At 43.6% G+C, this 27,564-nt stretch overlaps 1 protein-coding gene across 20 annotated transcripts in view; it reads left to right on the top strand.

Moving 5' to 3' along the window:
* Positions 1 to 27,564, top strand: part of LOC110256043 (signal peptide, CUB and EGF-like domain-containing protein 3) — a 69,241-nt gene that overhangs the window by 21,647 nt on the left and 20,030 nt on the right. For 3 of the 20 annotated variants that reach the window (XM_021067379.1, XM_021067387.1, XM_021067383.1), the window contains 9 exons: positions 815 to 916; positions 3,751 to 3,852; positions 8,256 to 8,363; positions 12,762 to 12,863; positions 13,274 to 13,375; positions 20,186 to 20,287; positions 22,150 to 22,257; positions 24,169 to 24,317; positions 24,493 to 24,736. In XM_021067379.1, the coding sequence (XP_020923038.1) occupies positions 815 to 916; positions 3,751 to 3,852; positions 8,256 to 8,363; positions 12,762 to 12,863; positions 13,274 to 13,375; positions 20,186 to 20,287; positions 22,150 to 22,257; positions 24,169 to 24,317; positions 24,493 to 24,525 (908 nt within the window). In that variant the 3' untranslated portion in view covers positions 24,526 to 24,736. Of the gene's footprint in view, positions 1 to 808; positions 917 to 3,750; positions 3,853 to 8,255; positions 8,364 to 12,761; positions 12,864 to 13,273; positions 13,376 to 20,185; positions 20,288 to 22,149; positions 22,258 to 24,168; positions 24,318 to 24,492; positions 24,737 to 27,564 lie in introns of those variants that run through there. The other 17 variants (XM_021067376.1, XM_021067386.1, XM_021067381.1 and 14 more) reach the window with 10 other exon arrangements.

The raw sequence follows: 27,564 nt of genomic DNA, 5'->3' as shown, positions 1-27,564 counted from the left end.
TCTCTGTAGTTCTTTCCAAACTCCAGGTGACTCTGAGAATCAGCCACATTTGAGGAGTCACTCAACTGGTCTAGTCTTGCCCCATTTCCCCAGGCCACACGGATGATAAAGGAGGCTGAGGGAGAAGGAAGGGCTAGTGGCAGAAGCAGGTCAGCCAGGTGGCAGGACCCGCAGTGAGAATTCTCTTGTTGATGGTGCTGTGATGATGGCACAGGTGGTGTTCTCTTACCCAAGGCTTTGACGCAGCTTCCAGGCCTGTCCCCATCTTTCAACTCCATCTCCTACAGTAGCAAGAAGCCACACTGAGACCTTTTTAGGGGTTAGAATCCAGGAAACTGTCTACTTCCATCAGAAAGAATTTCTTGACCTTTGGGGGCTCAACTTTGTATTCAAGGTTAATTTCACGGAGCTGTAGAGCAAAAGGGACATGAGCTTTCAAGGCAAATAGCCCTGAATTCAAATCCCAACTCTGCCATTGACCAGACAACCTCTTCATGTCCTCGTATATAATATGCAAATAAGAAAATCTACCAGTTAAAGCCCATTTGGGTTACCATTAACCGGCTTTCTTTGCAGCTTTCTCTCCTATAGGTAATTCAGTCCTAAGGAAATGCCGCAAATACTCCTGCAAATATTCCTGCAAATACTGCAGATCTTATTTGTTAGAGGGTCAGATGAGGTTCTGTGTGAGATCATGTTTAAACAGTGATGTATTAGATCAAAAGGCAAATCGCTATTATGAGGTCAGGGTCATTTATAAGATAAGTACTGGTTTAATGTGAGCATCTCAACCCGGTCTTTTCTCAAGATGTAGGTATCTGTGTGACGGAGTGCAAGGTAGACCAGGACTGTGGGGAAGGAAGACGATGCACCAGCAATGGATGTGGCCGTGTCTGCTCCCCAGTCCAGCAAAAAGGTAAGGCCGAGAGCCCTGTGGGCACATGAGCTTGGTCCTGCCCACCCTTTCCAGACTTGTTCAATGGCAGTGAACCCTTGTGTATGGTTTTGAGAGTTTTCATCATGAAATGTAAAATAAGTGAGATTCTTTGAACTTCTCCATCACAATCCCATTGCATTCAGCCATTCTCAACTTTTTTCAGCATGGGAATATCTTTTTAAAATAACTCTTGTGGGGAGTTCCCATGATGACTCAACAGGTACTGAACCAGACTAGGATCCATGAGGACACAGGTTTGATCCCTGGCCTTGTTCAGAGGGTTAAGGATCCAGCGTTGCCGTGAGCTGTGGTGTAGGTCGCAGACATGGCTCGGATCCTTATTGGCTGTGGCTCTGGCGTAGGCCAGCAGCTGTAGTTCCAACTTGACCCCTAGCCTAGGGACCTCCATATGCCGTGGGTGCTGCCCTTAAAAAGAAAAAAAGAAAGAAAAAAGAAAAATAAAAATAAGGTAAAATTAAAAAAAATAACTTGATGGTTCCCTGCAGGCTCAGTGGGTTAAGGATCCATCATTGTCACTGCTGTGGCTCAGGTTCTCAGGTGACTGCTGTGATGTGGGTTCTGGCCCAGCAATTTCTATATGCTGCCAGTGCAGCCATTAAAAAAAAAAGTTAAATTGATGTGAAATTTTAATACCTCATATTAATCTTATTTTTATATTTTAATACCTTGTATTAATGTGTAATTTTCACATTAAGATATTTTGACCACTCCTCAACATAACTTATAACTTCCTATTATGGCAAATTCAAAACACATGTAAAATAGACAGACTAGTGTAACCATGAACCCATCACCCATTATCATTGTGCAGTCATTCTCTTTTCATCTCTAATCCCACCCCTTTTCCTCGTCTCCTGCTATTTTGAAGCAAATTCCACACCTTATTTTATTACATATTATTTCTATATGTATTTTGTGGTAAGAATTCCTTTTAATTGTGTGTTTTATCCTCCCTTTTTGTTATTATTTTATTTACTGTTGTAGATATCTTTTTCAGAGAGATAGTCTTTCATTATATAATCTACTTTATTTCTGAAATCTCTTTCTTCTTCTCCTTTTCACCTTTTTTCTCTCTCTTAGTATATATTTGCATTTAGATAGGTTTTATGTATTTGTTCTAATACTTACCACATACTAAGACCTTTTAGTACTATTCCTGGTCCTCTCTCTTTTTTTTTTTTTTTAATTATTATTACCTGCAGGTTTCCTTCTATGAGTAATAGTCCTAATAAAATTAGCTCATTTCCTCCTTTCCTTCCTCCCTCTGCCCATGCCCCCACCCCCAGCAGCTGCTCTTAGGTAATGTCCTTGCATTCCCACTTAACCATTTTCAGATATTTCAACTTATTTCCTTTCATATGTCTTTCCATCCCCTTCCCCAGTGTTTGATAGGTATAGTGTGTTTACATTGTCAGAGCATGTAGCTAGTTCATAGACTCTCTCCATAGACTGTAAATGAGTCTCAGTTCTACTGTGAATACATATTTAATGGCCTCACTAGGCCCCATGTTGATGTCTCTCCAATCAGGTTTGTTGGGCTGAAGATCAGGCTCTAGTGGATTCCTCAGGACGTTGTCCTGGGAACAAGGTCCCAGGTCTTCTCCATCCGTCACCTCACTGCCCCCACAGACTCTGCACAGAGCAGACCCTCGCTGGTCTGGTGGAGGATGGTGCTTTGTCCCCTTCCCTCCACTCAGATTTGGAGTTTGAGGGGATAACCTTTTTTCCCAGTCTTGTTGTCTATGTGTTTTCAGTTTTGCTATTTTAATTGCTCTGTATGTTTTTATGGGAAGATGTTGGAAGATTCAAAAATTATGTCAACCAGCACAACTAAAACCACCTTCCCAGAATCTGACATTATTTCTAATAACTTTCAACTTTTTCGTTTATGAAGTATCTGTTTAATCCTTTTGCCCATATTTCTGTTAGGTTGTCTGTATTGTTCCCATTGATTTGTAGGAGATTCTGGATAAGTAAACAGTTTCTCCCAATGTAGCTTTTCTTTTCACTCTCTTAATGGTTTCATTCAACGAAGAAAATTCCTAATTTTAATGAGATCTCATCTCTCTATTTTAATGATAATATTTCTGCAGTATTTACAAAATATTTACCTATCCCAAGACCATGATGAAACTGTTTACTATCTTCTAGAAGCTTTATGGCTTTCCCTTTCCCTTAGGTCCTATACCTATTTGGGACAGAGTTTGTTGTGTGATGTGAGATACGAGACAGTGTTCTTTTTCTTCATATGGACAGTCCAGTTGATCCATCCTCATTTCCTGAAAGACGATTCTTTCCCCTTTTTTTGTATGGCAGTGGGTCCTTTGTCGTAAGCGAAGGATATTGTGTGTGTATCTGTCCCGTTGGTCTCCTTGCCCTTCTTGTACCAACACCACACCATCTCGTTCCCTGCCACAGTGTAACAAGTCCTGATGGACGGTTGCTGAAGTCCTTCTACGTTGCTTAAGTTTGTCTTGAGTATTGCGCATTTTTGGATTTTCATGTAAAGTTTTAGAATCAGCTTATCCATTCTCATGAAAAAGCCTTCTGGGATTTTATTCCATTTCAGTTTGAGGGAAACGGACATCTTCGTAACACTGAGTGTTTTCATCATGAACATGGCATATCTCTCCATTCGTGAAGATATTTAAAATGTTTGTTCTGCACATAACTTGTTTGCTTTATTTCTAGGTAACTGATGACTTTTGAATGATAGTGTAAACATACCTAAAATCGTTATTTTTCTGATTGTAAGACCTCAGAGCTTTTAACCGAGTCTTTCCTCTCATCAGAGGCCTGCGAGCACCAGTGCAGAGAAGACAGGGACTGTGGGAGTGGACATCAGTGCGTGAGGAAGGGCTGTGGGCACGTCTGCGCCCCCGTCCATCAAGTCGGTGAGTCCTGAGTGCCTCCACCCCAGCCTGTCCCAGGAGATGTAGGAGCTTGGCGTGATCTCACCTTTCACAAGTGTGTGGTCCCCCAGAAAGGTGGGGGGAATAAATACACTGAATGCCTGGGGTCTCCTCTGCTCTTGCTCTTTGAGAAAAACTGCAGTCATGAGACCCTTTACCCCAACATTTTCAAGGCTGAGAATCCTGAGAGAAAAATCATTGCATTTGCTCAAGGAATACATACTCAGTAGAGAAGATCAGGAACTACAGCCAACAAATGGAAGGCAAAATGTGCCCATTATGCCATGACCAGAGGATAAACATTGTTACATGTTTGTTCATATCCTTCCACATATATATTCAGAGGGTACGATGCCAAATAATTATAGCATCACACTCCACAAATGTTTAAAACCTTGCCCATTTTCTTTTTACAACTGGTAATATACAGTGACTAGCTTTCTCTGAGTGTGGACACATTTCTACAATTCTATTCTTCTTGAAGGCTTCAAAGCATTTTCATTGTGAGATACCACATTCTGTTTACTAATTCTTGACCACGGGACTTTGAAACTTCTCATATTTTGCTATCAAAGAGTCTCTCAGAACAAAATCTTTCCATGTGTAACTTGATTATTTGCCTGGGAAACATTCCTAGAAATGGTACTGCTGACTCAAAGAGCAGGCATGTTTTTTTTGATCCAAAGATACTTTGCCAGTTTGCTGTTGTGAGGATGCACTGTGTTTGTCAACAAGTTTGATAGCAGTTCCCACTGTGGCCCAATGGGATCAGCGGCATCTCTGCAGTGCCAGGATGAGGGTTTGATCCCCAGCCCGGCACAATGGGTTTAAAGCTGCAGGGTTGCAGTTTCCGTGGCATAGGTCACACATGTGACTCTGATCCCTGGCTCAGCAACTCCATCTGCTGCAGAGCTGCCAATACATACATACATATATAAATATTAAATGTTATTCTTAAAAAAAGTTTGATAAACTTCATAATGCTGGCTATATTTTCATTTTTCACTATTTGACAATGGTAGAAATTTCATATGAGTTTATGGTTTTTAAATCTCATGCAGTTTATCAACAAACTTCAGTGATGTTTATGAACTATTTACTTGTTTTTAGAGATTGTTCAATAATCCTTTGCAATAAGTTGGCATCCTCCGAGTGTGAGAGAGTGAAAAACACCCATTGGGCAATCTCTCTGTGCCGGGTGTTTTCATGGTTAATCACTGTGCCGCAACGGGAACTCCCCAGGTCTTTTCAAAATCCATGATTTTGTTTAATCTTGAGAACTTTCGGGAGCAGAGATGGAGGTATTCCTCTCACCTCTATTTTATAGATGAGAACACAAAAGATTGAACCTAGTTTCTTTGCTTTGGCTCTCCCATCCCCTGATTTCTATCCTCTTCCTTAAGTCACCCCACTCACACTGCAAACAGTGCCCCCAACTGGACAACATAATTATGTACACAATGGCAGGCAACCCTATGATGATTGATTATCCAGTGGACTCAATGTGTTTTGTAACTTATTGGATACAACAAATTCCTTGTGTCTTTGAAATACTGCAGTGTGAACTATTTGACAATATTTGGTGTCTAGAAGGCTTTACCAACCTCCTGTATTAACTGATTCCTGACAGATACACAGGCACTGTGGGAAGAAGCAAGTCCTGATCTCCTGCTATTTGCCAGGCAGGTTCTGAGATCACTGCTTTTACATCTCAGAGTTAGAGTCGTGCCAGGTATCACTGTTATACAGCTGAGGACACCAGGCTTAGAGCAGTGAGATCTAAGACTTAGCAGTGGCCACATAGATAAGGATGGGGAGAGCCCAGGTCTGTCTGTGAAGCATAAGGAAATTAGCACAAGCTCTATATTATGGCCTCAATTTGCATAAATTAACATATATCCCATTGTCTTGTATAAGGTATCCTATCATGTTTTACATATATCTTTTACAATTTAACATTAAATATGGACATCTTTCCATGTCAACATAAATGCATCTCATTCTTTTTGGATGAAATGATTACTAATGAGTAAATTTATCATAATCCATTTAACCAGTACCCTTTGGTGGTCATTTTATTTACATGACATTTTTGGCTGTTGCTCAGGAAGCTTTAATGAATTTTAATTTTTGTCTATCTGTGGAAATGTGTCCTCCAGAATATACTTCTTAGGAGTGAAAGAGGTTATGAATGTTTGTTTTCATCAATAGTCCCTTCCCTTTCCTCTCCTCTCACTCCCTCCTTCCTTCCTTCTGATACTGCTTCCCCACCCCCTCTTCTTCATTAATCAGAAAGACTTTGCCCTTTTCTGTAGGATGAGAACTCACATATGCCTGCATCTTCTCTCTGCTCAGAGTTCTAAGCCTTGTATGTGTAAAGAGGCACTTCTGACATTTACAAAACCCTTTCTTGCTCAGCAGAGCCTGTTGTTGTCTAATTCAACAGAGCCTAGTTTAAAACTCACTGCCAAGCCCTGGCTCCTTTACTCCAGGCTGGTGTGCCCTTGCCAGGAAACTCAGATTGCCATTGACTAAAGAGGGTAGGGCATTGGGTAGGCAGAATCTAGGAAGAGTCGAGAGCCATAAATACATTGATCAACATCTAAGAATAAAATCATCTCTGTTCATTCATGTACCTGGTGAAACCACTCTTTAAACTATAAAGTTCTATAGAGATTGTGAACTTTTTCGCAATAGTTGACAGTTTATAAAGTGTATAATTTCCTTTGGTTTTGTGGAGTTTTTTGGCTGCTCCTGCAGCATGTGGAAGTTTCCAGGTCATGGCTTAACCCAGGCTAAAGCAGGGAGGTCCTTATCCAACTCGGCCACAGGGAACTCCTGAATTGAATAATTTGTTAAAGTGAAAAATGAGGATGGTAACTCTTAGGAAGGGCTCCATTCATTCTTTTTTTTTTTTTTTTTTTTTTTTTTTTTTTTTTTTTTTTTTTTTTTTTTTTTTTTTTTTTTTTTTTCCATTCATTCTTTGGATCAGCCCTTTCCTAGCATCTGCTCCTGAAATCTAAATTTTGTCTGTTTGTGCAGGCACATGTCTCTGTGTGGGCATTTAAACCCCAGTTATTTTCTAGCACAGTAATGGTTAAGCCACTCCTATCCTTTATCTCTTTGCAGTACCTCTTTCATGGTACTTACTACATGTATAGTGCTGGGAAATGTACTTATAGGAGAGCTTGGATTTCCCATCCCAGGTTTTTTCTGCCTTGCTGACACAAACCCTGACTTACATCTCTACTCCCTGAAACATCTAGTCCTGTCCCTTACATATAGTAGGTACTTTTTAAAAAAAGAATAAGGAAATGAATTAGGTACAAGGGAATGTATGAATGAGTAAATGAACAATGTAGGAAGGAAGGAAGGAAGGAAGGAAGGAAGGAGGGAAGGAAGGATTAAATACTGAGAGACAGCTATGGTCCCCAAGCTTCCTTATCAAATTGGCACAGCTTCTGGACTCCTACAGTGTCAGAGGCACACTGGCTCTGGGAGGGTCTCTATCCCTGGGGACACTCAGTAAATTCTACATTTATAGGTTCAGCCCTGGAAAACCTGAGCAATCAGGTCTGGACCAGGTCCTGCTCTCTGTAGGTCTTTCTAAAGCTCCCAGGTGACTCTGAGAATCAGCCATATTTGAGGAGTCACTCAACTGGTCTAGTCTTCCCCCACTTCCCCAGGCCACACGGATGATAAAAGGGAGGCTGAGAGAGAAGGACAGGGCTAGTGGCAGAAGCAGGTCAGCCAGGTGGCAGGACCCGCAGTGAGAATTCTCTTGTTGATGGTGCTGTGATGATGGCACAGGTGGTGTTCTCTTACCCAAGGCTTTGACGCAGCTTCCAGGCCTGCCCCCATCTTTCAACTCCATCTCCTACAGTAGCAAGAAGCCACACTGAGACCTTTTTAGGGGTTAGAATCCAGGAAACTGTCTACTTAATCAGAAAGAATTTCTTGACCTTTGGGGGCTCAACTTTGTATTCAAGGTTAATTTCACGGAGCTGTAGAGCAAAAGGGACATGAGCTTTCAAGGCAAATAGCCCTGAATTCAAATCCCAACTCTGCCATTGTCCAGATATCTCTCTATGTCCTCGTCTGTGAAATATAAATAAGAAAACCTACTGATTAAAGCCCATTTGGTTACCATTAACCGCTTTCTTTGCAGCTTTCTTTCCTACAGGTACTTCAGTCCTAAGGAAATGCTCCAAATAGTCCTGTAAATACTTCGGATCTTTTTTTATTAGAGGGATGAAGTTCTATGTGAGATCATGTTTAAACAGTGAAGTACCAGATCAAAATGTAAAATGCTGTCATGAGGTCAGGGTCATTTATAAGATAAGTACTGGTTTAATGTGAGCCTCTCAACCCAGTCTTTTCTCAAGATGTAGGTATCTGTGTGACGGAGTGCCGTGTAGACCAGGACTGTGGGGAAGGAAGACAATGCACCAGCAATGGATGTGGCCGTGTCTGCTCCCCAGCCCAGCAAAGAGGTAAGGCTGAGAGCCCTGGTGGATTCCCTTAGCCCAGTGGGTATATGTGCTTGGTCCTGTCCAAACTTTCCAAACTTGTAGTAATAAACCCTTGAGTTTGGTTTTGAGAGTTTTCATCCTAAGATGTAAAATAAGTGTGATCTTTTGGACTCCTCTGTCATGATCCTATTGCATCAGTCATTCTCAGCTTTTTTCAGCATTGGAATTTCTTTTTAAGAACAGCTCTTGGTAAGCAGCTTGGGGTAAATAGATGCAGAATGTTGCCTTTGGGATGGATTAGCGATGGGATCTTGCTGAGTCACACTGGGAACTCTGTCTAGTCACTTATGATGGAACACGTAATGTGAGAAAAAAGAATGTATATATGTATGTGTAACTGGGTCTCCATGCTGTACAGTTGAAATATATATATATATACATATATAAATAAATGATAAAAAAAAGAAAAAGAAATCTGGGACCTGCCATGAGCTGTGTTGGATGTCACAGATGTGGCTCCAATTTGACCCCTAACCTAGAAACTTCCATATACCATGGGTGTAGCCCTCAAAGAGAAAAAAATAAAAGAAATCCAGGACTCAAAAAAAAAAAAAAAAGAAAGATTAACTCTTGGGAGTCTCCTGGTGGCTCATCAGGTTAAAGATTCAGTGTTGTCACTGCTGTGGCTCAGGTCACTGTTGTGTCACACATTTGATCCCTGGCCAGGGAACTTCCCCATGATGTGGGTGCAGCCAATAAGAAGAATAAATCTTTTTTTTTTTTTTTTTAATTTTCCCACTGTACAGCAAGGGGGTCAGGTTATCCTTACATGTATACATTACAATTACATTTTTCCCCCACCCTTTCTTCTGTTGCAACATGAGTATCTAGACATAGTTCTCAATGCTATTCAGCAGGATCTCCTTGTAAATCTATTCTAAGTTGTGTCTGATAAGCCCAAGCTCCCGATCCCTCCCACTCCCTCCCCCTCCCATCAGGCAGCCACAAGTCTCTTCTCCAAGTCCATGATTTTCTTCTCTAATCTTAATGTTTTTATCCCCCATAACTACGTAGTTATGATTGAAAATCAAGACTCTACAGCCAAAACTATTTAAACAAGTAAATGGCACCCCCAATATCATCACCCAGAAAAACAACATTGGTGATCTGTCAGGGTATAACTTTCCACATTTACTGCATCTGTTTGTATGAATACATTAGTGTTTTCAAATTAAGTTAGTTAAACTGATGCGAAATTTTAATATCTCATATCAATCTGATTTTTATATTTTAGTACCTTACATTAATGTGTAATTTTCACATTGAGGTATTTTGACCATTTCTCAACATATTTTAATTTAAAATTTTTTTGGAGTTCCCATCGTGGCTCAGTGGTTAACGACTCCAACTAGGAACCATGAAGTTGTGGGTTCAATGCCTGGCCTTGCTCAGTGGGTTAAGGATCTCATGTTGCCGTGAGCTGTGGTATAGGTTGCAGACATGGCTCGGATCCCACGTTGCTGTGGCTCTGGTGTAGGCCGCTAGCTCCGATTAGACCCCTAGCCTGAGAACCTCCATATGCCGCGGGAGCGGCCCAAGAAATGGCAAAAAAATAAATAAATAAATAAAATAAAATTTTTATTGTTGGAATTTCTAAACACATACAAAGCAGATATAATAGTATAATGATAGACTATATACCCACCACCCCACTTCAACCATTGTCAGTGTGTAGTCTTTCTTCTTTTATCTCTAATCCCACACACTTCCCTCATTTCCTGTTTTTTGAAACAAATTTCATACATTATTTCATTACATGTTATTTCTGTAAACATTTCATGAAGAACTCCTTTTAATCGTATGGTTTATCCTGCCTTTTGTTATTATTTTATTTACTGTTGTAGATATCTTTTTTAGAGAGAGAGTCTTTCATTATATAATCTATATTATTTGCATAATCTCTCCCCTTTTTTCTCTCTCTTACTATATTTGCATTAGGAAAGGTTTATATTTTTGTTCTAATAGTTACCTTATTACTAAGACTTTTGAGTACTACTCTTACTCCCTCTTTTTTTTTTTTTTTTTTTTTGTCTTTTTTTTTGCTATTTCTTTGGGCCGCTCCTGCGGCATATGGAGGTTCCCAGGCTAGGGGTCCAATCGGAGCTGTAGCCACCGGCCTACGCCAGAGCCACAGCAACGCGGGATCCGAGCCGCGTCTGCAACCTACACCACAGCTCACGGCAACGCCGGATCGTTAACCCACTGAGCAAGGGCAGGGACCGAACCCGCAACCTCATGGTTCCTAGTCGGATTCGTTAACCACTGCGCCACGATGGGAACTCCACTCCCTCTTTTTTGATTGTTACCTACAGGTTTCCTGCTATCAGTAATAGTCCTAATAAAATTAGCTCATTTCCTCCTTTCCTTCCTCCCTCTGCCCATCCCCCACCCCCAGCAGCTGCTCTTAGGTAATGTCCTTGCATCCCCACTTAACCCTTTTCCGGTATTTGTCAAGCTTATTCTCCTTTTCATGTGTTCTTTCCATCCCCTTCCCCAGTGTTTGATAGGTATAGTGTGTTTACATTGTCAGAGCATGTAGCTATTCCATAGACTCTCTCCATAGACTGTAATTGAGTCTCAGTTGTACTGTGAATACATATTTAATGGCCTCACTAGGCCCCATGTTGATGTCTCTCCAATCAGGTTTGTTTGGCTGAAGATCAGGCTCTAGTGGATTCCTCAGGACGTTGTCCTGGGAACAAGGTCCCAGGTCTTCTCCATCCGTCACCTCACTGCCCCCTGCAGACTCTGCACAGAGCAGACCCTCGCTGGTCTGGTGGAGGATGGTGCTTTGTCCCCTTCCCTCCACTCAGATTTTGCAGTTTGAGGGGATAACCTTTTTTCCCAGTCTTGTTGTCTATGTGTTTTCAGTTTTGCTATTTTAATTGCTCTGTATGTTTTTATGGGAAGATGTTGGAAGATTCAAAAATTATGTCAACCAGCACAACTAAAACCACCTTCCCAGAATCTGACAGTATTTTTAACAACTTCTAACTTTCTCTTTTGCAATGTCATTTGATTCTTTTGCCCATATTTCTGTAGGTTATCTGATTTTCCTATTGATTTGTAAGATATTCTAGATACATCATTATTTTGTCTGTGTGTATATATATATATACACACACATATGTACTGTATATAAATATGTGTACTACTCATATTATATGTATTATATATGTGTATATATATATATATATAGTAAACATTAATCTCCCAGTTTAGCTTTTCTTTTCTCTCTGTTAATGATTTCATTCAACGAAGAAAATTTCCTAATTTTTTTTTTTTTTTTGTCTTTTGTCTTTTTTGTTGTTGTTTTGTTGTTGTTGTTGTTGCTATTTCTTGGGCCGCTCCCGCGGCATATGGAGGTTCCCAGGCTAGGGGTTGAATCGGAGCTGTAGCCACCGGCCTACGCCAGAGCCACAGCAACTCAGGATCCAAGCCGCGTCTGCAACCTACACCACAGTTCACGGCAACGCCAGATCGTTAACCCACTGAGCAAGGGCAGGGACGAACCCGCAACCTCATGGTTCCTAGTCGGATTCGTTAACCACTGCGCCACGACGGGAACTCCAAATTTCCTAATTTTAATGAGATTCCATCTCTCTATTTTAATGGTCTGTAATATCTGTAATATTTACAAAATATTTGCCTAACCCAAGATCATGAAACTATTTACTATAGTATCTTCTAGAAGCTTTATGGCTTTCCCTTTCTCTTAGGTCTTATACCTATTTGGGACAAATTTTGTTTTCTTGTATAAAATAGGAGACAAGTTTCCTTTTTTCACATGGACCATCCAGTGGATCCAACCACATTTCCTGAAAAGACCATTCTTTCCCCTTTTGTGTTGCAGTGGGTCCTTGGTCATAAGCTAGGAGATCATGTGTGTGTATCTGTCCCGTTGGTCTCCTTGTCTGTCTTGTACCAACACCACACCATCTCGTTTCCTGCCACATTTTAATTAGTCCTGATGAACAGTAACTTAAGTCCTTCAACGTCATTTAAAAGTGTCTTGAGTATTGTCGATTTTTGGAATTTTCATATAAAGTTTTCAAATCAGGATATTCATTTTCATGAAAAATCCTTCTCAGATTTTGACTGAGACTATATTCCATTTCAATTTGGGGGAAACAGACATCTTTATAACACTAAGTATTTCCATCCATGAATGTGGCATATCTCTCCATTCATGAAGATATTTAAAATGTTTTAGTAATATCATGTGGTTTTCTACACATACTTGTTCAGTTTATATCTCAGTAACTGATGGCTTTTGAATGACATTGTAAAGGCAACTAAAATATTTATTTTCTAATTATATGACTTCAGAGCTTTTAACTGAGTGTTTGCTCTTGTCAGAGGCCTGCGAGCACCAATGCAGAGAAGACAAGGACTGTGGGAGTGGACATCAGTGCGTGAGGAAGGGCTGTGGGCACGTCTGCTCCCCCATCCCTCAAGTAGGTGAGTCTGGACTTTCTGTAGAGTGAAATGGACTTGAGCTTTCAAGGCAAATGTCCTTGGATTCAAATCCCAACTCTGCTGTTGACCAGACAGCCCCTTCATGTCCTCAATCTATGAAATACAAAATAAGAAAACTTACCAGTTAAAGCCCATTTGGTTACCATTAACCTGCTTTCTTTGCAGTTTTCTTTCCTATGGATACTCCATTCCTAAGGAAATGCTCCAAATACTCCTGCAAATACTTCAAAACTTATTTGTTAGAAGAGTCAGATGAGGTTCTATGTGAGATTATGTTTAAACAGTGAAGTGTTAGATCAAAATGCAAACTGCTATTATTAGGTCAGGCTCATTTATGAGATAAGTACTGGCTTTATGTAAGCATCTCAACCCGGTCTTTTCTCATGACGTAGGTATCTGTGTGACGGAGTGCAATGTAGACCAGGACTGTGGGGCAGGAAGACGATGCACCAGCAATGGATGTGGCCGTGTCTGCTCCCCACCCCAGGGAGGAGGTAAGGCCGAGAGCCCTGTGGGCACTTGAGCTTGGTCCTGCCCACCCTTTCCAAACTTGTTCAACAGTAATGAACCCTTGAGTATGGTTGTGAAGTTTTCATCATAAGATGTAAAGTAAATGGGATTCTTGGACTTCTCCATCACCATCTATTGCTTTCAGTCATTCTCAACTTTTTTCATCATGGGGATTTCTTTTTAAGAATAACTCTTGGGGGAGTTCCCATTGTGGCACAGAAGTATTGAATCCAACTCATATCTATGAGGACGTGGGTTGGATCCCTGGCTTTGCTCAGTGGGTTAAGGATCTGGCGATGCCGTGATCTGTGATGTAGGTCGCAGACACAGCTAGGATCTGGCATTGCTGCGGCTGTGGCATGTAGGCTGGCAACTGCTGCTCTGACTAAACTCCTAGCCTGGAAACATCCATACGCTGCAGGTGCCACCCCCCCCCAAAAAAAACAAAAAAACTCTTTTAAGTTCCCTGACGGCTCAGTGGGTTAAAGATCCAGTGTTGTCACTGCCGTGATGTGGGTTTTGCTTCCTGCCCAGAAATCTTCCACGTGCCATGGGAGTGGCCAAAAAAAAAAAAAAGAATAACTTAATGTTTTTATACCCCATATATATATATATATGGTTGAAAACCAAGACTCTCCTTTAATTTTTTCCTTTTTTAAAGACTATTTTTAATTAAATTAATTAAAATCTGCTCCTTAATTTTTTCATATCTCTCCCCTTTCCTCTCCTTTCTCTCCCTCCCTGCCTTCTCCCTCCTTCCTCTGATACCCCTTCCCCACCCCGCTTCCTTATTCGCCAGAAGGACTTTCCCCTCTTCCAAGGGATGATAACTCACATCATGTCCTGTGTCTTCTCTGTGCTCTGAGTTCTAAGCCTTATATATGTGAAGAGGCACTTCTGAAATTTAAAAAACATTTTCATTCTCAGAAAAGCCTGTTGTCTAATTTGAAAGTCACTGTGGAGCCCTGGCCCCTTTATTCCAGGCAGGTGTGCCTTCCCCAGGAACCACAGGCTGCAATTGCCTCACTGAGTTGTGGGGGCTGGCGGGGGGTGGGCATTGGGCAGCCAGAAACTAGGAAGAGTCAGGAACAAAAGATGCATTGGATCAACATCTCAGGATAAAATCATCTCATTATGTCATATACATTGTAAAAGCATTCTTGATACTGTAAAGTGCTACAAAGTCTGTGATTTTTTTTGTAGTGGTAGATACTTTATAAATTCTGTAATTTGTTAAAGTGTAAAAATGCAGACACTACCTCTTAGGAATTGCTCCGTTCATTCTTTGCTGTAGCCTCTTCCTGGCATCTGCTCCTGAGACTTTTTTTTTTTTTTTTTAAGCTCTTTAGAGCTGCACCTGCGGCATACGAAAGTTCCCAGGCTAGGGTGGAATCGGAGCTGCAGCTGCCGGCCTACACCACAGCCACAGCAATGCAGGATCTGAACCGAATCTGCGGCCTACAGCACAGCTCATGGCAACACTGGATCCTTAACCCATTGAGTGAGGCCAGGAATCAAACCTGCATCCTCATGGATCCTAGTCGGGTTCATAAACTGCTGAGCCATGACGGGAACTCCCTGAGACCTTTTTTTGTTTTTCTCTCTTTGTTTTTTGGTGTGTGTGTGTGTGTGTGTTTGGCTCTTTTTTAAATTTTTAAAAATTCTATTGAAGTATATTTGATTTACTATGTTGTTGTGTTAACGTCTGCGGTTACAACAGAAGTGATTCAATTATACAAATACACATATCCACTCTTTTCCAGATTCTCTTCCCACATAGGTTATCACAGAATATTGAGTAGATTTCTCTGTGCTCTCCAGTAGATCCCCATTGACCTAATGTTTGATGGATCTTCTCTGGCAGACCTCTGTGAGATCCAGTGCAGGAGAGACTTAGATTGTGGGGCTAGGAGACAGTGCATCAGGAAGGGCTGTAGCCAATTCTGCTCCCCTATCCCTGAAGCACGTAAAACCTGGAGCCTTGCCTGATTCCCCAACCAGGTGTACCAGGGTCACTCCTGCCTGGCCTTTCCACAACTGTGCTGCTGACCAGAAATGGGATGGAAACCCCTCAGGGTCCCCGGGGCATCTCCTCCACTCTTGCCCTACAGAGGGAATCAGGTCAGAGGGCTGTGTGCCCAGCATCTCATCAATAAAGACCCCTTCAAAAGATCTTTAATAATTTCCAAGAGTTCCCATCGTGGCTCAGTGGAAACAAATCTGATGAGCATCCATAGGGACACAGGTTTGATCCCTGGCCCTGCTCAGTGGGTTAAGGATTTGGTATTGGTGTGAGCTGTGGTATAGGTCAGAGCTACAGTTCTGATTCTACCCTTAGCCTGGGAACCTCCACATGCCACAGGTGCAGCCCTAAAAATAATAATAATAATAATAATTTCCTTTTTCTTTTTTACAAGTAATGCTCATTCTATAAAAAATCTGAAACCACTGATGAGCCTATATATATATGTATATGTACATGTATATGTATTGTGATTATAATATGATCATTATATCCACATGGGATGCTTCTCTACAATCATAAGATTTTAACTGCCTAGAAAAGAACATTTCCACAGCATACTATTTATTATTTGTACTCATCTAAATATTAACAATATTTACTAATATTATATTTTTAACCCCCCAAAAAGGTCATCCCCTTTGTTGTTGGGAGCCTCTCTTACTGTCAATGCTAAATGTATTTCATTTCACTTTATTTCCCATCTTTAATTACTAAACTTAAAAAACTTATTTAACAAATTAAGTTTACTGTACCCCCACCATATAGAATATACTTCATCATCTCAGTAAATCACCTTCTAGTGGACATTTCAGTGGAATTTTGTTTTGTTTTCTTATTTTATTTACTTTGGCTATTCTGAGCAGGGCATCCATGCCAGCTCTTCTCACCAGATTTTATGTACCTCTTTATGATGCCTGAATGAATAAACTGAGGTTTCTTGGGTTTAAGTGGCTGCAAAAGCCGAGAATGACTAAGTCGGGATTGATCCTGGGTCTGTGCTTGGCAGCGTGGGAGGTGCAGGGCAGGGCTCCAGAGCTTTCAAATCCCACCTCTGCAGCTCACCAAGGCAGGGTTTCAGGCAAGTTACTTAACCTAGAGTTCTTCTGCTGTAACATGGGGACTACCTATCCCAGAGGGTATGGTGAGGGCTGAATCAACTAATGTAGATCATGTATCTGACCCTAGCGCATAATTTAAAAAATTAATAATAGGGAAGAGAATAGAGTAACAGGGAACATTTCTGTAGAAGGTAACATCTCATGGGATTAGGAATTTATTTCAAAGTGTTGCTCTGGGGACACTAGGTAATATTTTTAACCCTCAGTTTCCCCATCAAGGAAACCCAGAAAGTTATATCTCTATGACTGCATTGTATGGGGATTAATGAAAGTGTATGCATAAAGCACTGTTAACCTTTTTCTTTAAAAAGGTTAACAGTGATTCAGCCAGCAACATCAGAAAACAGCAGTGATGCAGCCAGCAACATCAAGTTTATTTCTTTTTGTGCCTTTTTTTTTTGTCTTTTTAGGGTTGCACCTGCAGCATATGGAGGTTCCCAGGCTAGGGGTCGAATCAGAGCTGTAGCTGCTGGCCTACACCACAGCCACAGCAACACAGGATCTAAGCCGCACCTGCAACCTAAACCACAGCTCAAGGCAACGCCGTATCTTTAACCCACTGAGTGAGGCCAGGGATTGAGCTTGTGTTCTCATGGATGCTAGTCAGATTTGTTTCCGCTGAGTCAGGACAGGAACTCTAAGTTTATTCCTGAATAGCAGAGGAATTACAACTCTGAGACAAGCAAACTCAGAGTTTGCCTGGGCAAGTCTGGAAAGCAAAAGAGTGTTCTTTTATAGGGGACAGGAGGAAGTTGGGAGGGGTCGTTTTGGACAGAAGTTCATTGGAGGAAAATGAGAGTCAGAGATGGTAGGGACTTCCCATTGGCTGCAGGCGAGGGTGGGCTCTGTAGCCAGCCAGCAGGAAATCTTCCTTGTTCCTGCCAGAGGATGCAAGCTGCCATCCATGGTACCTGCGTGACAGCCCTCTAATACATGGCTGTCCCAATGTTGAGTTAGGTTTCCTTAATATATTTTCACAGTATAAATATCTGGTGAAGTAGAAGTGCCCTGTGGCTGAATTCAGGGGAGCTGGGAGAAGCCAAAAGAAGCTTAGCATCCACTCTTCCTCCACTCTCTTTTCTCCTTAAACCAGGTGGATTTAATTCAGGTCACCCAGAAGGAAATGAAGCCAAAATTGGAAAGGACCAAAGAAGACTTTCAGTTCTGGCATATAGTTTGTTGGATATGGATCAACCTCTGCTCTCAAATTACTTTATTTGTGAAAGGAAATCCATATTTCAAACAAGGACTCTATCCTGGAGAAGAAAGGAAGCCCGGGTTTGTGCGCTGGCTTAGCTGGGAGAACTATAGCCAGGAGTCTTTGTTCTGCTCTTCCCTTAAGGGCAAAGCTCTGGAAATGATAGTGGGATGAGCTGCTTCATGGAACAGTCCCAACAGGCCAGATGCAGGCAGGGTTAGACTGTGCTCTAGCCAGGAGTCAGAAGCAGGAAACCTGGAGCCTCAACTCTCCCCGTCATCAGGCCTGGGGGGCTTCTGATCAGGACCCCAATCTGAGGTCTCCCAGCCAGGCTCACTGGGAGTTTGCTGGTGCCCAGGTTAGCCTAGTTTCCCAAAGCCACGGGGGTGCCAGCTCACCGCGGATCAAGGGTGTTGGTTTCCCTGCAGGCTGCCATACTTCTTTGACAGGATTTGACATACTTCTTCTCTTGTGCTCTACTCCTGGGGCACGTAGCAGGGTGGCCCCACTCCCTGTCCCCTAAGAAGGCTGTGGTGCACATTCTCTTCAATTTGGCTTGCTCTTTCAGGGTGTCCTACCCCCACCCCCAAGTCTCCCAAGCAACCTTTCTGCTCCATTTTTTTGCACACCTGGATCAGGAGAAAATTTGAGAGGCCTTTTAAGAAGCTCCATCCCCAGCTGTCCCCCCACTTTGCCTTTAACCAGTGCCCCATTGCAAACCTTTGCTCCCCCAGAGTGATTTTCTTTCCTCTCCAATATAATTTTCTAACATGCAAGTTGGTGATAATTAAGGTCTGGATTCTGATAGGTGACTCCAAAAGCACAAATAGCGAATTCAGTCAAGTCACCTGAAGAGCAGATATTCTTTTGAACTAAAAGGATGTCGGTAACAACGGTCACCTCATAAGCACACCCTCGGCCTCACTGCCAAGACAAGGCTGTGCTTCTGCTGTGGCCAGGATGAGAGAAGGACCTGTCCTGGACCTGGTAACTTGAATAGTTTTTTCTGTCACTCAGTTTCAGGGCTTCAGTGACACAAGGTGGCTTTTTCTCAGTTAGCCTGTGAGCAGTTACCTTCTGCCATTCTATACCTTGGTCCTCCAATCCCAAGGAAGGGAAGAGGAGGCATTAGAGTTGGACTTGAGCCACTGGAAACCCCTGGTGTTGACTGCTGCCCATGCCCCTGGGATGGTGAGACCCACAGAGATCTCAGGAGGCCCCAGGGATTGGGAGGCTGAGAACCAGCACCATCTCCCAGGTGAGAGAGGCTCTAACTGGGTAGAATAGGGTAGAATGCCCCCCCCTACATACGTAGGAGAGGAAAGCCCTATTTGCAGGTGCACTGGTGTTAAGCAGGGAAAGGTTTACACTGCACTGCAAAAGATGCCACGGAGGTCGGGGTGACCGTGGGTCCTCTAGGGTTTATAGGTTTCTACGCTGAAGGCTGACTATTCACCCCTCCCCTCAAAAGTCATCGTCCCTCCCAAAAGACACTTCAGATCCTCAGGTATTTAAGACCCCAGCAGAACCAGTGCAAGAATCCGTGAGGGCATACATGCCTGTCAGGAAATCTCAGAGACAGTCTCTAGTCAATATGGACTTTGGGGCCAGGTCCTCCTAGGGTCCAGCCCCAGGCCCACCATGCACAAGCCCAGACTGTGGGCAAGTCAGTTATGTTCCCTGAGCTCCTGTTTCCTCGTTTCCTAAATGGGAGTGAAACACATCTCATCTCTTTGTGTGTGTGTGCAGCTGTCACACATAGGAATGGCTCTTTAAGGATGAAAATCCTTCTCCTTCTGTTTTCCTGCAGATCGACAGCGTTGGCCAAAACAATGAACTTATTTCTCTGAGTTTTCTTTATTTTCTTAATATAGGCTTTTTTTGGGTTTATTAACATTATACATTTCTTGCCAATGTTAAAATGTTAACACTAATCAAAAAGGGCTAATCTGTGTACAGTTCTGTCCCCTTGGAATAATCACTATTAACGGTTGGGTAAACACTGTTTCAATTTCCTCTATGAATAGGCTAATATATACTTTTTTTTTTTCTTGTCTTTTTAGGGCTGCACATGTGGCATATGGAGGCTCCCAGGCTAGGGGTTGAATTGGTGCTATAGCCACTGGCCTACACCACAGCCACAGCAATGTGGGGTCTGAGCCACGTCTGTTACCTACACCCCAGTTCATGGCAATGCCAGATCCTTAACCCACTGATCAAGGCCAGGGATTGAACCTGCACCCTCATGGATACCAGTCAGATTCGTTTCCACTGAACCATGATAGGAACTCCTGCACTTATTTTTATATGTCCTGTGTCATTCTCCATTTCACTGTGTGACGTATGTCATGTACAGGTGGGTCCATTGCCCAGTCTCCACCATGAGTGTGGCAGTCTCCAGATACCCACACCTAAGGCTCCTTTGTGCTTACTGAGTCTTTTCTGATGATAGGACTCTGTGTGGACCGCTGCCGAGGAAACTGGGACTGTGGGGCCGGAGAAGAATGTATCAGGAAGGGATGTGGACGGGTCTGCTCTCCAGCCCAGGAGCCAGGTAAGAGCCCTGCCTAGGTCTCCAACCCCACACAACCCAGGAGGGGACTGTGTGCTTACCTCTGCCTGGACTCCCCTTCCTTAGAGGGTTAATTCCCAGGGTCTCTGCTTTCACGCTTGTCCTTCCAGAGAGAAAAGCATGTCACAGAGCTGTGTGTCCTGACTTTTTGAGCGCAGAAACTTCTTTTATTTGGTGATAGAACTAATGCGTAGTAGAGAAAACTCAGAAATAGTACTAATTAAAAAGACAAATTATCCATGATCTCATTACCCAGATAACTATGTTAACTCAAAAGCTTCCATAATTCACACACACATAAACATGCAGATTTTTTTTTTTTTTTTTTTTTTTTTTGGTAAATCTTGGCACTATGCTGAGTGCTGGGAGATATTAAGGAGAGGTCTATGTCCTTGAAGATCTTTGAGGAACAGAGATAGACATAAACAAACCAACAAAAATCTAGGATATATGATTTTTACAAATATGGTATCATAGACCACCCCAATCAATAAATACAATTCTGACACATGTTTTTAAAAGCGTCATTGTTTTCTACTATGTGGATATGCCTTATTTTTCATTCCTCCTTCTACTATTACAGAATTAGATACTCTATCATTTTGAGTTACTCTTTAAAATAACAAATGCAAGATAAAGGCCCTTGAGTTAAATCCGACTTCTTTTATCCAAGTACTAACCTGGCCTGAGTCTGCTAAGCTTCCAAGACCAGACGAGATCAGGCATGTTCAGGGTGGTATGGCTGCAGACTAAATCATATTTCTTTAGGATAAATTCCTAAAAGTGGAATGTCCAAATCACTTTGGAAAGCTTTGATAATAGATTGCTAAATTATCTAATGAAGACGCCTTTCTCTTTTTTTGCCATTTCTTGGGCCACTCCCGCGGCATTTGGAGGTTCCCAGGCTAGGGGTCAAATTGGAGCTGTAGCTGCCGGCCTACACCAGAGCTACAGCAACTCGGGATCTGAGCCGCGTCTGCAACCTACACCACAGCTCACGGCAACGCCGGATCCTTAACCCACTGAGCAAGGGCAGGGATCGAACCCGAAACCTCATGGTTCCTAGTCAGATTTGTTAACCACTGCGCCACGACCGGAACTCCTGAAGATGCCTTTCGATACCAAAATAAAAATAAAAATAAAAGCATAACCTCACTCTACATATTTGTAATTTAATAAACATCTACTTGCATGATGTATGCATATATGTGTGTTCTCGATGTGCTTCTGTTTATATTTGTATGAGCACAGTGAAAATTCCAGGAGGAGTTGCCATTGTGGCTCAGCAGTAACTAACCCAACTAGTATACATGAGGATTCGGGTTCGATCTCTGACCTCTGATCAGTGGCTTGAGGATCTGACATGGGCACAAGCTGCGGTGTAGGTCACAGACACGGCTCAGATCTGGTGTGGCGTAGGCTGGCAGCTGCAGCTGCAATTCAACTCCTAGCCTGGGAACTTCCATATGCCATAGGTGCAGCCCTAAAAAGACAAAAAGACAAGAGGGAGGGAAGGAAGGCAGGAAGAAAAGGAAGGAAGGAAGGAAGGAAGGAAGGAAGGAAGGAAGGAAGGGAAAGAAAATTCCAGAAGGAGCTGGAAGAAATAGTAGATGCCTCCTGGGAAATGGACCCAATGGGTTAGGGGAAAGAGAGACTTACTGATATAGTTGAGTATTTTTTATGTTTAAAAATAAAAATGTACAACTTTAATAATAGTGCACAACATGCAGATATCCTGTCTATGAGTTGAATAAAAGTTTAAAACAAACAAGTCCTCTGAGAGCCTCCACCCCCACCCCCGTGGTCCTGCCAAGTTTAAGAGTTTTCAATTGAAATTTTTCTAGTGGTAGGTATCTGTGTGGATCAGTGCCGAAGACACTGGGAATGTGGTCCACGGATGCGGTGTGTCTCCACTGGATGTGGCCACATCTGCTCACCAGCCCAAGACCAAGGTAAGAGGTGCAAGCCTTGCCTTCCAAGCCCCTGACTGACTGAATGCTTAGCTCTGTGAGACAACAGCCATCAGGGCCAGCTGCACAGAGCAAAAAGAGGTGGCAGTTGCCATGGGGCCACTACTGGCCTCTGTGAGAATGAGAAAAGATGCCCCTTGTTCCAGGTCTAGAAGACCATGAAGACAGATGAATAATATCTTGCTTTTGAAGTATTTGTAAACGTAAAAAAGCTGGTGATGCTCTTAAAAATGAAATAACATTAAGGTACCAAATGATTCTTCAACTCAGGCTGAAAAGAACCCATTTATGGATAAGTTCGCTAGTATCTCAAACCCAAATGAATGCCCATGCTGGTGTGAGCCACACAGGTCCATTCATTCAGACCACCAATATGTAAGCCTGCCCAGGCTGATTCTTGCCAGCAGTGGCTGGCCAGTGCTATTTCCCCACAGAACCTTCAATTCCATTTCTTTCTTGACGGAAAGGCCTTATCAGCCACCCTCCATCTCCTCAGCTTCTCTCTCTCTCCATCAGTTTCTTTGTCTCTTGCTACAATACATTGGATTGACTGGAAAAAAACACTTTCTTGACTATATGAAACATCATCTTTCCAATTTCCTCTTTTCCATTCACCACCACCATCCTCAAAGGAACAATCTTAACTCTCTGCCCTTTCTTCCCCATAAGTCACTCCTCCAGCCCTTGCAGACTGACGATAGTCTCCATTGCTGCCCCCATCCCTCGCCTGGACCTTCTGGACAAATCCTTGACTCTCTGCAGTAGCCAGAGTCTTTAACCTCTGCAGCACTTGACACTATTGGCCCCCCCATCAACCCTCCAACTTTCTTCCCTCTTGGGCTCTCTTCTCCGTCTCTTCGTCTCCTCCCAAGATATCACTGGATTCCACTCTTACTCCTCTCTCTTCTTTGTTCCTCCCCCTACAATTAATGAACCGGTTGCCAAATACCACTCCTTCTTTGCAATTGTTTCTTGCACACGTGCCTTCTTCTCCAACCTCCATTGCCACACATTTCCAGCCCCGATTAGTCCATGCTTGGGCCATTGCAACAGCTTCCTGAAAGCTCTCCCTGTCCCTCTCTTCCTTCTGAAGTTTGCTTGCTTGTTGAATCCTGGTCCAGTCTATGCTCTCACCCTAGAAAAATCGTCATACGTAAACTGCCATCCTATCCCTCTCTTGAGCTACCGCTTGAAATCCCCACTCCTCAACATTCATCAGATCTATTCCATTTGATTCACAAGAGTAATATCCATCTTGCATTTCCCATGCCACTAGCTCGACAGCATAGGCTCTTTTGGGGAGGAGATGCAGCAGGGGTTCTGCAACATCAGCTTGCTTAACCTGAGGGGCTTTTGAAAATGTTAATTGCTGGACCCCAGCCCCTGAGTTCCTCTTTCAGTAGCTGTGGGGTGAGGTCCGAGAATCTGAATTTCTCCCAGGCTCCCAGGGGATGCTAATCCTACTGGTTCATGGGACCCAGTTTGAATAGCCCTAGGTACTGGGTTCAGGTTCTCTCTCAGGAAGGAAGGGTGGCAGGCTGTGGGAATCAGTGTTCACTGGCACCTGAAGGTGCATAGAATTGGTGGGAATCTGGCTCTGCCTGGCACCTGGGATTTAATGGTCTAGGTGACAAAAAGAAGGAGGTTAGTAGCAGTGCTCTGTCCTCTTCTCCCAAGATGCTGCACCTGCCGGTCATCGGTGCATTTTCCCATGGACGACACGGTACTATTGCTTCCAAGGCTGAGTGGGGAAGGATTAGGGGCATCAAGTAGGGAAGAAGCTAAGGGTCCATCGGGGAGTGAGACGCATCAGCCCTCTCTTTCTTAGCACCAAGCCCTACTCCCTTGTACAGAGCCAGCCTGGGTTTCTGGAAAGACTGTTTTGTGTTTCAGTTGAACAGAGACCCGGAAAATGTCCAGTGTTGCCAAAAGGAACGATTGGACTTTGTGCTGAATTTTGCTCTGGGGATGACTCCTGTCCCAGCGGACAGAAGTGCTGCAGCAATGGTTGTGGACACTCTTGCCAGACTGCTGTTCCAGACGTGAGTAGAAGATAGCTGCTGGTGGGGAGGATGAGTCCCCACTGGCCTCGGCCAGCCCAGAAGGGACCCCAGCCACCCCTCTGCTCCCTGAAATCTGGGTGGCACATGGAGAAAGCTGGTTGGTAGCAAGGAGCAGGAATTTGGGGGAAGTGACATCATGACCTTTGTATTCTAGGAGAAAACCTTCCCTAGCCGTTTGGATGACTGATGAACCTTGGCCTCCTTCCATAATTGTTCCCACATGTCACCTTTATTTGAAGAGCTGGGCTTTTCCAGGAACTCCACCTTTGCCAGGAACCCCAGGATCATGGGGTGAGGTTCTAGAATAACTTGGCTTAAGGGTTGAATTCTGGCAATTGTTTAAGGAATAGTGCTTGCAAAGGATCCTTCTTCTGAATAAAACGACTTCTCTGGCATTATCCAACCTGGGTCGTTATTTCTGGGTAAGGTTTCTGGTTCACTTACCTTAGTAGCTCCACCTCCACAAGTATTTAACTCCGGTTCTCTCTCTCTTTCATCACCATTCCCACTCATGACCCTTCTTGCTTCCTTTCTCCTGGGAACACTAAGCAGCCCAGGCACTCAACACTGCCTGGGAATTTAACCTCATTTCCCTGTGAAAATTCACTCTCCCCATAACCAAGATGGCCATTTCCTAGTTCGCTTTCTTCAAAGCGCCATCTCATGCACCTTTCACTCCAGCCTCCACCGTTCAAGTCTCACCACCTATCTCACCACATCCTTCATTGAGAAAATGGGTGCAAGTCAACACAAATTCCCTCCTCTTCTGTCCCCCTGTATTTGTACCCATTGACTCTGCTTCCTCCCCCGTAATAGTGGAAAAGACACAACCTACTCCTACTTAAGTCCAGCCCCTCCACTTACATTCTGGATAGCATGCCTTTGCCTTCCTCTCCAATCACAGCCTTCGCTTCCCTTAATTATCACCTCCAGGAACAGAGACACCTCCCCTGTTACTGGATCACCCCACCCGACATACACCTGTGCCTTGACTGCATGTTGCAATCTAGCGACCACCCACTCCACAGCTGGAATTCCAGCTATCAGTGTCTGTCTGTATTGACTTCTCTGCTTCCTGGCCACTGCCTCCCACGCTGCCTATTCTCTCCTCACAGAGCACGCTTCCCTCTTCCCTGTGGTTGGCTCCAAACCCCATTCCCCCCTCATTCCAGGACTCTAACCAAGCTTCCCCGGGTCTACCCCACACACCAAAACTTGGATAATGCCCGGGGTCTACCCCACATACCGAAACTTGGATAAGGCCACCCATGCATTAACACCTCCTGAAGGTCACCTCCTACTGAGACCCTCTGAGCAGGACACAAGGAATGGAAAGCTAGCACGCCCCAAACGGAGAGCTCTCAGGACATAGTAGAGGAGCTGAGGGCCCCTGATCTGGAGGACGATGCCCAACAGGGTGGCAATTAAATTGTGGTTCTTTTCGTGGTACCAAAGCTCCGTAAACGTTGTAAAGGTAAGAATAGCCTCTTGCCTTTAGGAACTGGAAACCCAACTAAGGGAAAGGATCCATTTACAGCAGTAGGAAAATATGTTGATATATTTCTACATGTGAGCTATTTTCCCCACATTACTTCCTTATCCGTACATCAGCCGCACGAGTTGAGGAGGCTGAGCTTGCAGCTTTTTGATTTTATTTTTTTCCTCTTTTGGCTGCATGTGTGGCATGGGGAAGTTCCTAGGCCAGGGACTGAACCCGTGCCACAGCAGCCACCTGAGGCATGGCAGTGACAACACTGGATCCTCAACCTGCTACACCACCAGGGAACTCCAGAGCCTCCAATGCCTGATGAGGAAACCTAAAGAAATTCATTGTCAAGGTCACACGGCCCGGTTGTGGTTGAACCTGCATTTAAATAGAGCTTGGTGACTCCAAAACGTCCTCTTTTTCTTATACTACCTCCAAAAATAAAAACACAGGATATATACCTAGACATTTAACTCCAGCTATATCACTTTGTAAGCTCTGTACTCACTCCTCTCCCACAGTGGGAAGCAATTGACCCTGAAGGGTTTCCTAATACTTGGTTAGTGAGCTGTTACAGATCTGGCTTAACATTTGGGCAACCAGGAGCTTGAAAGACCTGGATCAGGGAGTTCCCTTTGTGGCTCAGCAGTGAACAAACCCGACTAGGATCCATGAGGGTTTGATCCTCGCCCTCGCTCAGTGGATTAAGGACCCAACCTTGCTGTGAACAGTGGTGTAGGCTGCAGAGGTCTCTTGGATCCCGTGTTGCTGTGGCTGTAGTGTAGGCTGGCAGCTGGGGCTCTGATTCAACCCCTAGCCTGGGAACTTCCCTAAAAAGCAAAACAAAATGAAAAGGAACACCTGGATCAACTACAGAGTCTCTGTGCCGAGCTGATTTAACAGCCCCTAAAAGAGAGGCTGTGGGTGCTGGGTGGTCCCGAAACTTGCAGAGATAAAGAGGAACCCTCTAAGGTTGGGTTGTGAGAATAGCACCATCTCACCTTGAGTGGACTGCTGTCCCCCAGAGTCTAACGGCTACACGACGCTGCCTGGGGAAGCAGCTGCTTTCTGGCCAGTGCATTTGGATCCATGCAATAAAGAGTTACATGTGGCCCAGAGATCTGTACTTGTTTCCGGCTAGTCCAACTCCAAAATGCCTGTCCGCCTTACCCCTTTTCTCCTCTTCACTGCACTTCACTTTCTCAGTCTCATGCTGAGTCCCAGGACTCACGGATATTCCCCCTCCGATGCCAGAAAAATGCACAGTGGGGTCACGCCAAAGCCCTGGAGCCTCGCCAGCGTGTCATGTCAGGAAAGAGTGAAATTACATCTGAATTACAGCATAGGCTGACACGCCTTAAGTGCAATAAGAATGTATTTCCTGGAGTTCCTGCCGTGGCTCAGTGGTTAACACATCCGACTAGGAACCATGAGGTTGTGGGTTCCATCCATGGGCTTGCTCAGTGGGTTAAGGATCTGGCGTTGCCATGAGCTGTGGTGTAGGTCCCAGACTTGGCTCGCATCTGGTGTTGTTGCGGTTGTGGTGTTGGCTGGAAGCTACAGGTCCCATTAGACCCCTCACCTGGACACCTCCATATGCCACAGGTGCAGCCCTAAGAAAGACAAAAAGGCAAAATAAAAACAAACCAAAAAAATAAAAAAACCCAAAGTATTTATTTCAGGACAAGAGCATGGCCACAATAATTCAGGAAACATTAATACTGACTTAGGAAACTGGAA

This window comes from Sus scrofa, chromosome 12 (assembly GCF_000003025.6).
Source record: "Sus scrofa isolate TJ Tabasco breed Duroc chromosome 12, Sscrofa11.1, whole genome shotgun sequence".
In the NCBI taxonomy this organism is placed as follows: Eukaryota; Metazoa; Chordata; class Mammalia; order Artiodactyla; family Suidae; genus Sus; species Sus scrofa.
The sequence above is the reverse complement of the archived record's forward strand: the minus strand, read 5'-3'. Positions and strand labels throughout refer to the sequence as shown.